At 40.3% G+C, this 9,168-nt stretch overlaps 3 protein-coding genes across 3 annotated transcripts in view; 1 reads left to right on the plus strand and 2 right to left on the minus strand.

Moving 5' to 3' along the window:
* LOC108577981 overlaps positions 1-1,011 on the minus strand; it is a 35,697-nt gene extending 34,686 nt beyond the window's left edge. Inside the window, exon 1 of the mRNA XM_017941221.1 lies at positions 773-1,011. Within this exon, the coding sequence (XP_017796710.1) occupies positions 773-902 (130 nt within the window). The 5' untranslated portion in view covers positions 903-1,011. The remainder of the gene's footprint in view (positions 1-772) is intronic.
* A 558-nt stretch (positions 1,012-1,569) lies between these two features.
* On the plus strand, positions 1,570-4,409 carry LOC108577948 (UPF0704 protein C6orf165 homolog). Its single transcript, XM_017941180.1, has 13 exons — positions 1,570-1,662; positions 1,748-1,913; positions 1,985-2,165; positions 2,232-2,401; positions 2,481-2,694; positions 2,768-2,897; positions 2,978-3,085; positions 3,153-3,255; positions 3,338-3,405; positions 3,490-3,638; positions 3,699-3,797; positions 3,869-4,004; positions 4,082-4,409. The coding sequence occupies exons 1-13, from the start codon at positions 1,570-1,572 to the stop codon at positions 4,307-4,309; spliced, it is 1,845 nt and encodes a 614-aa protein (XP_017796669.1). The 3' UTR covers positions 4,310-4,409.
* A 616-nt stretch (positions 4,410-5,025) lies between these two features.
* LOC108577904 (upstream activation factor subunit spp27) lies at positions 5,026-8,520 on the minus strand. The gene is made up of 5 exons (XM_017941129.1): positions 8,460-8,520; positions 7,078-7,168; positions 6,489-6,781; positions 6,153-6,391; positions 5,026-6,058 (listed from the first exon to the last, which is right to left on the minus strand). The coding sequence occupies exons 1-5, from the start codon at positions 8,500-8,502 to the stop codon at positions 5,942-5,944; spliced, it is 783 nt and encodes a 260-aa protein (XP_017796618.1). The 5' UTR covers positions 8,503-8,520; the 3' UTR covers positions 5,026-5,941.
* Positions 8,521-9,168: the final 648 nt, after the last annotated feature.

Here is a 9,168-nt window from a genome sequence, read left to right on the forward strand (position 1 = left end):
TACTCGTATGATTTCCTACGTTTCTTTGTTTATACGGCAATTATTCATCCCGATAAAAGCGTGGCATAGATAACCAGATGGCTCTATTGCTTTTTGTCGGGGAGAAAAAAATCGTACGATGCCAGGGGCTCGCGGTAACGCGCCTATACGTATTAATAGACTATAGTAGGTTTCGCATTGTTTGGCTACGCGAATGCTTCTGCAGCGCGCGATATTCAATTCTCGCGAACCTTCTCTCGATAATTTCGTTTGCATAATAAATATCGACAGTTCGATCGAGCCGTTGTTTCTTCGAGTGAAACGTGTAGAAATTTCGTGTCAGCTCTGACGATACTATACCGCGAGAGTAGTTTCTACATCGACATCCGTGAACTGATGCACGACGCAACTTTTTAAACGCGTATATACGTATATACTATGTACAGGTACGTGCAGAAACATGTATATACGCGTTGTATATAGAACGGAGTACGTGAATGTCACAAAGGACGTAAGAAATCACAATGAACGATTTACGCTATCGACGAGAGTTAGTCACACGGTCGTGACACTATGACGAATACCTTTGAAAGAAACTTAAGCTGAATTCTTCGAATGCGTCAAGTGCACCAAACAAACAAAGCTACCGGAGAGAGAGGTTGGAATTGTCGCACCATTGAAATGTGTCAGAGGCACGCGACTGTTTCTCTACTTGGTTTCGCTGTCGATGTAGAAATAGATGTTTTTTCAATGGTTAGGTTGAATGAAAATGGGGGAAATTCGGATGACTTACCGTGACTTTCGGTGTACACGTCAGGCAGGATCGCGAGTAGCACCAAAACCAGCACCAATTTGCACCGCACCATCATCACCGTACCACCGACGGTACATCGCGAATTCGAGCACCAGATATCACTCGGCATGTTTTTCGGGCGGCGATTCGCAAAGCACGAGGCTCACGCGAACGTCATGACAACCGGTTATCACGTTTTTGCGTACCGTGCTCTATCTGCTTTCGTGAAGCACACCCCACACCGTACTGACCACCCTGCCCGACTGCTCCGCCGGTTTGGACTGTTGCGACACCTCTGGCTCTACCTCAACCCCCACCCCGCGCCTGTATCGAGCCGTAGAACCGCACGAACGCGTACGAACTTAGCCGAGCTCGAACCGCGCCAATTTCAACCGTCTTTCAATCCTCGATTTCTTTCCTCTTTTTTTTCTCAGTTGATAACTGTCCGCGATATATTGATCTCTTTTTTTCTTGACCTCTGTGAACATAAATCGACGATTGGAGGCTATAAATAAAGCGCAAAAACAAGGCTAACGTGCTACTGTAAAGTTCGAAAATATAATTAATAAAACTAAACAGCATATTTACCGTTTTCGTGTGAAACTTTTAAGAAACGGAACAGCAATTGTAATCGGAAAGTAGAATGAACGTTATTTGAAATGGTCACCGGGCAATCGATGGAAAGGCCGGAGATTCCCGTATATCGATCAAACTATAGAAGGGAAACTTAACGTAGTCGATGGACGACGACGTGAAATATTAAGAGTCGTGTCGCTAACTGCATTTCAATTTCAACCATGGAGAATTTGCGCAGGGATTTGATAAAAAGAATAGCGATATCTTGTAAGGAGCGTGACGTAGACACGACTAAAGATTTCGTCTCCTTCTTGGTACGTATTTTACGACAGAAATTTTTCATTTCCAATTAATCCTCTCGTAATTTAAATGAACGTTATCTTCCTCGCTTTACTACAGCTCACTTTGTTTCAATTAAACCCTACATATGAAATTAAAGCGGACAACGAAGAAAATAACGAGAAAATTATTCAGGCGATAGTGGAAAAAATATGCGAACAAGATAAGCCAAGTTTAACCGTATTAAAAACTCAATTGTATTTCGCGAAACATTATCACGACAGAGGTGACGATTAGCTTGTTAAACCTATGAAACAACTAGTACAATATTCCCTCTTATCCTCTTTTATCGCGTAGATGAGACTGTTAAGGGGCACAGGCTACGTTTGCATCAGAAAACTGGGCCAATGGTGGCGGAAATTTGTCACACCGAGAAAATTTCGAACAAACAAGAGTCCGAAAGACTGTACCAAAAAATGCTGGTGGTCGTTACTTTTCTGAGCGGCCTTGGAAATCCTACCGTGCCCTTAGTGGTTAGGTAATTTGTCGAAAAATGATCGATCGAGATAGTTAAAATTCGAGAAAAATGCTTACCTTGTTTCAGAGAAGTTTCGGTAGCGTTACAAAGCGTTTTTCAACCTATGGAATTGGAGCAGTACGTGAAAATGACTAAACGCGAGAAGGAGGAGCAGCTGATGGAACTGATGTGCATAGTTGCGGGAATACGTTTGTTCAACAGAGATTGTCAACGCGGAGGAGAAGGCATCGACGACCGTGAGTCCTTGACGATTATCAGAACGAATGGTAAACGTAACGAACAAACGAATCTCGTATGCAAAATACTTCTTTTCAGTGCCGGCTATTTTACAGACCGCTATTAAGAGAACTCGTGATTCGATCGTCGAGTTTCTAGAACGCTTAATGCTCAAGATTTACAAATTCACCGCGGCTGTTGACAAGGCTCATTTAATCAAAGAAGTGATACCGTTCGGTGTTTTTACAATGGAGAATATAAACTGGACGATAGAAATGTTAACGGCCTGTCGGCAACAAGAAATTTACATCAGGTTGTGCGAGCTTCGGTATCGATAATTTCACGTCGACCTAAAAACACGCTAATCGTCGTTCTTTTCACAATAGAAAACTACTAAGCGACGCTGAACGCAGCGAGAAAGAGATCAAATGTCTCATGGAACGTCTCCAAGGGCGTTTGTTCAAACTTCACGACACCGTAAGATACAGGACTGCTATTCCTACGGTTCAAGTATACGTAAGAATCGACGTTCTACATTTTTCTCGATCAATATTTTATTTTACACATGTTCCACGAAATTTTTCGCATTTTCTCAGCCGCAGTTCATCGATTTGGCCGATATATGGATGGGTCTCCAGGACGAAGTTATCATACTCAGCGGTATCAATAATTTCCTCTGGGAAATAGAAAATTTAGGCGCAAGGGTAACTACTGGATATAATCTTGTACATGTATATGTGAACACAGAGATAAATATTCGATGCCTCGTAGACGGTGAACGTGTACAATGAAACGATATTGAACGACATGCTGTGTAACGAAGAGGTTCTCACTGACGCTGACAGATTGAAACAATCGATGGGCCAATTAATACGTAAAAAAAAAAACAGAAGAATTACGGTTTACAAAAACATTATGTAACATTGTTGTAACGATACAATTTCTCTTTTTTTCAGTCGAATGCGGCGACTGTACCATTTATTATCCTAACGAAACTAAGGATTTCGAGAACATAAATCTAGAGGTGAAAGATCACGCACGAGAAATTAGATATTACAACAAAGTGCCGGTTATTCGCGGTTCCTTAGGTTAATGAATTCCTCGTCAGTTTCTAGGATTTTGCGCGTGGAAGTTTGTTAGCGGGCATGGAGCGTTGGTCCCGGGAAATCCGAATAATGGAGTGGCGAAGTGGAGAGGGAAATACTATGTTTTCAGTTCGAGTACGGCAGCAGAAGAATTTGGAAAAGATCCGGACAGGTATCTCGATGAAATTATAAAAATGTAGTAAGAATCTTAGGAAAAGAGAAATGATTGCAGGCACATTTACGAGGCTCTCCATTTCATACGCAATCACTTGCATTATGCGTACTTGTTTCAAGTGTACGAAGACGTTCAAGCTTTACAAACGCAAGAAGTGTAAGTATTTAAGCATCGAAGAACGAGTATATCGTAGAATGAATAAAATATGTATACAATAAATTGGCAAGGGTGTCCGAAGAAGGGGCTCAATTGAAAACTTGCCAACATCAAATGGTTCAAACAGATGTACATATACTTCCATCCTTTATCGATAAAGAATACAACTGGAACATCTGGGAACTGAGAAATAGAGCGTTACAATTAGTAAGTAACGTTACTGGAACATAAAAGAAAGAAAAACGTGGAATGCATGACGTCGTATTACCCTTTTTTTTTTATAGGCAAGCCTGAGTAAACGTGTAACACACAGCACGCAAACGTATAAATCCAACTTCCGATACGGTATTTACGTACAAGCAGCTCCGCCCCGTGACAAAGAGGTTCAAACAAGAAGAGATAACTATACGAACACTAAGAAACTCTTGACTTATATCTTTGGGCTGCGGGGAAGGCGAGATGACAATCAACACGTCTTATCGTTCTTGGAAGACGAACTTGAACATTTATAAACGTCCAGCTGTATGTATGTACGTGAGAGAGAAACCCGAGTCTCGTAGGAGAAAAGCTGGGTAGGAACGTTCCAGGATATCCACACGACAGAATGAAGCTACAAAGGGCAGTCTAAAAAAAAAAAAAAAAAAAAAATGAAAGCAGTATTTTTTTTTTAATGACGGTCTCAAATACATTCACGGAACACCAGGGCGCAAATATGCACGTTTCTTCGTTTAAAAAACAAACTAGTACTATAATTTGTCATTCCGTGTACACGATCATTCTTTTTTTTTTTTTTTTTATCTTTTACCGTAGTAATATGTCTTCCGTTCGTTATCGTCAGATATTTGCAATGATTTCCTCGTGGCTTTCATTAATTTAGGCCAGCGTTCATTAATTTATATTCAAAATACACAAATTTTTTTTTCCATACATCGAGGCATGGGGCATCCATATCTCAGGGAATAATTCCTTACCTCACACCATGAACCTATCTTATTTTCTACATTTCAACATTGCGCAGCGCTGCACGTACTGTGACTTCTTTTAATATGCATACACCGTACCTTCACTGAATACATCATTATTTTACTATTAAATCTTAAAAGTTAGGTCAATTTTTTACACCAAGAAACCTATATTACGACAATAATTAGTAATTACACGATAATACAATTAAATTTCGCTTAGTAATAATTTCAGTGTATAATGTAACTATTATACAGAAGAGGTACAGGATGTTGATTTTTTCGCATCGTCTTTCTCTTTATTTTTTACCGCACTTTTTTTTTCTAACTTTACCACATATCTTCTGTCTCCTTTGTTGACAATATTATGTCTTTGTTACATCCATCGTCGAAAAGTAACCAACATTTAAAAAATAATAAAAGGATGAAAATAATGTGTGATACTTGGGCGGCAGTTTGTGATTTAGAGGAAAAAAAAAATGAAGTATAACTATAACAATTACTATCATCGAGAAATCTCTTCGTATTCAAATTGTCATGTAGTAAAATAAAAAAAAAGAAAGAAAAAGGGATCACTTTAAAAGAACTGCAAGCACTTTTTGCTGCTTTAGTTTCCACTGCCACAATGGCACACCGTATTTTCATGCTTGGTGAGAAAGGGGGGGGGGGCTTTGTTTACGAGAACCACCAGGCAAACGATAAAACATTAATTCTGAATACATTGACTTAAAACCAGCTTATTGACTATCGGCCATTTTAAAGTTTTCCATATTTCGAAATCATCCGCAAGTCCACGGTACCGGCCCTTCCTTCCTCGTTTATATCCCTTCCGACACTGACCGACTTTACGTGAATTCATACTCGTGGGTCATCATTTGCGTACACATTTTTGGGCAGCTTTGAACAATGTTAACGAGCCGCGCTTTTAATAATGCCCATAGATTAAGATGCTACATCGCGACATACTCAATGGGAAAGAGCAGCTACCATGGATAACAGAATTCATCGGAATGGTGTAAACATGGCTAAAGTCTTAAGTCGCAAGAAATATGTTTGTGTTTGTATGTATGTATGTATATTTATGCATGTATCGTGTGAGAAAGATGGAGAGATGCACTTTGCATCTTGGAATATGTTATACAATGTTTATAACTTGTCAGAGATCGTGGTTCGGGGATGATTTTAATCTACAAAGTGACTTTTGAGGTACTTCATCATACCGAAAGTTCTGAAACGTTTTACTCCAATTACTTTTAGTAGTTCGTCATCGCAGATTGCGAACTGCTTGTTCTTAGGGTCCTGCAAGATAGTAGGAGCACGTGTGAATTAAGTACGTCAATTTTGAAAACAACACACATTACAGAGGTAAGGTTAGCGTAATTGCGGTACTTACATAGAGGTTTCTTTCTTTGATAATGCTCCAAACCTTCCTCACGACTTCGTGCCGAGCCATTTGTTCAGCGCCAACAATGGCAGCAAGTTCAGGAGACAATGTAATGGCACGAGTATAGCCACCCTTACCTTTGCCGCCACCTTTCTTTGTTCCACCACCTTGAGCTTTCTTATTTTTACCCCAATCTTCATCGCTGTCGCTGTCGCTGCCTTTTTTCTTACCTTTCTTTCCAGGTTTACCTATTAAAAAGGCCAATAAAACAATTTAGAACACTTTAGAATACAAGAATATAGAGACACGTGGATATAAACTATTATTTTTATATGTTCTATCAACCCTTTTTTGGAGTAGCTTTCGATTTCTTTGGGCTATATTCTTCGTCGCTGGCGTCGTCATCGCTTGCGCTCTCTTCATCGTCGGAAGAACCCTTCTTCCGCTTGCTTATTGTTTTCTTTGCAGGACTCCTTTTTGCTGGCTTCTTTTCCTCCTCCTCCTCCTCCTCCTCTGATCCTTCTTCCTCTTCTTCCTCTCCATCTTCAGATTCTTCGCTGGCAGTCTTCTTCTTCTTCTTTGTTGCATCTTGTTTCTCTTGTAAACAGTCCATAACTAAACTGTCTACTTCTTTTTTCCTGTACAAAATTTTCATGTCTCAGTTGGTGAAGAAAGCGTACAAACTCAGGTTGAAAAATAGACTTAATCTTAAAGGAAATGTTGAAGGGAGGAACGGGGTGGTAACCTGAGAGAACAGTTCCACACAGAGATTCCTTCTTTTTATCTAGGATACGGATTGACTCACTTCGGAGCCAGTTGGACTACCAAAGTACCTGTTGTATCCAAACATTTCATCTACATTTTATATAAACTCCGAAAGAAATGTATTCCTGTTAGCAACGAACATAGAATAATTTACATAAACCACCCTTACCTCTCGGTGAGGTCTATGTCAAGTTTTCCTTCAATCTGTAGCCTCACTTTCTTAGCAGACATAGTGGTAAGGTCGGCATCCTTAAGGATAGCTAAAAATAAAAAATAGATTTACATTTAGTGGAAATATTGAAAATTTAGAGTAAGGTTATTAAGCAATTCATTCGTTAAACACAATGCTTCATTTACGTTTGATTTGTTACGCGTGAAGAAAATTTGCGAAAATATGAGAAAGAGCAATGGAATTAGAAAGGAATGAATTGTAAATGTCACGGTTATATCGATAAAAGATTTGAAAAGAGAAAGAATTGTAGATAGGAGATAAAATTTGGTGTAACGTAGCTTTCCGCGTAAGGAAACTAGTAAATATTGAACGTAAATGGCCGTGCTGTTGATTGTGCCGGTTACCGATTCTCTCTCTAGCACAAAGAAAAGAATTTCTGAAAGTACGGCTCAATTTTATTGTATTTCTAAAACTGCTTTCTTTGCACGAGCCGATCGATCGTCGAATACATCGGCCTGTGGAACCGTGGAAAATCGGTAAAAAGTTGAAACATGCACGAGTAGGAACGATAGAAGAGGTTGGAGGAGATAATCGGCGAGGTCGTGTTTCGTGATTCGAAAGCGAAACTCGAAAGGAAGAAACGAGGAGAAACGAAAAGTATAAGTACTCGAAGAGGAAAAACACGAAAGGGTTATCGTACGCAATCGTGATGATTGGAGTCGGCGGGAAAAGGCATGAATCAGGGAATATTCACGGCAACAGAGTAGGTTGTGATTGCGAGTGTAACAAGCGAGTAAAATTCAAGGAACGAGGCTATATTTGGATTGGTAAAATAAAAAAATAAAAGCAGAATCCGTTGAAATATTCTGGAAAATGAGGGCACGGTCCATGCTAAGATCGCTTTTCACGGCGCAAAAGACGTTGAAGACAAGAGAAAGAGCGAGATACGAAGCATGCGATGGCTTCAGGCGCGCGCCACCACAGCCAGACGCGTCATACAGCATACTATAGAAGAAGGACGGGGAAAGCGTCCGTTTGTAGGAAAAGTGAGGAAAAATCGTAATTTTCCCAAGGCGGGGAAATATTTTGTTAAAAATCTACTAACGAATTACACGAAACGGTTTGGCGATACAATGTCCCGACGATGCTGTACGTAGGTGGAAATACGGAGTATCACGGTTGCAATGGCCGGCGTGGGGCACGCCACTTCGTCACATACGTGCGCGCTAAAATCGTCACGTCGCAAGAGTAAAGAGCCTGATTTCCTACGTATTCCTACTCGCGAACGTACTAATAATTTGCGGCACGATTCATTACCAACTTAGTTTTACGATATTCAGAGGTGAGAGTTCGGTAAATCGAAGGATATTGCCACTTACCGGTGATTTCTTTGCGAAGTTCTTCGTTCGAAATATCAGCCATGGTGCTTCTCGCTGTGCGTACTGCTGCCAACTGAACCTATGCCGGCTGCGGACTCCCGTAGCGTCCGTTGGTACACTCACCCTAGAGAGCCAAGCGATACACGTTGATTTAACGAAACTTGAAAAACGGATATCTCAGCAGGGATAGGTTAAAAACGAATACTATATACACCAAATCGTGTTAGTTTTTTCCAAGCTACAAGTTTCTTATGACGCCCCACACGCAATTTTGCGATCGAACCAACCTATTTCGACGTTCCGCCAATACTCTGGCGAAAGTGTTTTGGTTACGACTATACTTGAAGCGACCGCTCGTGGCTGCCGGTGGCGTCTACGGTACAGTCGCCTCGTATACACAATGCTGTTTCTTCCATAAAATATATTTTCAATAATCCATAACATTGTTCCCGGACATTTTCTACGGATATTGTATACACCGAATCGGGTCAGTTTTTTTTTCTCTACAAGTTTCTTATGACGCCCCATGCGTAATATTGCGATTTAACGGATTGAAATATAATTTTTCACGATCCTTGTGGCAATTTCATCGAAACAGACTGTACAAAGCGACCACTCTGGGATTCGGAGCGTCGAGCATATAGTCGCATCATATGACAATCACTATACATTCTACAGATATGCCAAAAAAACTACTAGTTTATTGAAT

The sequence above is a fragment of the Habropoda laboriosa genome, unplaced genomic scaffold (genome assembly GCF_001263275.1).
Source record: "Habropoda laboriosa isolate 0110345459 unplaced genomic scaffold, ASM126327v1 scaffold801, whole genome shotgun sequence".
Lineage (NCBI taxonomy): Eukaryota > Metazoa > Arthropoda > Insecta > Hymenoptera > Apidae > Habropoda > Habropoda laboriosa.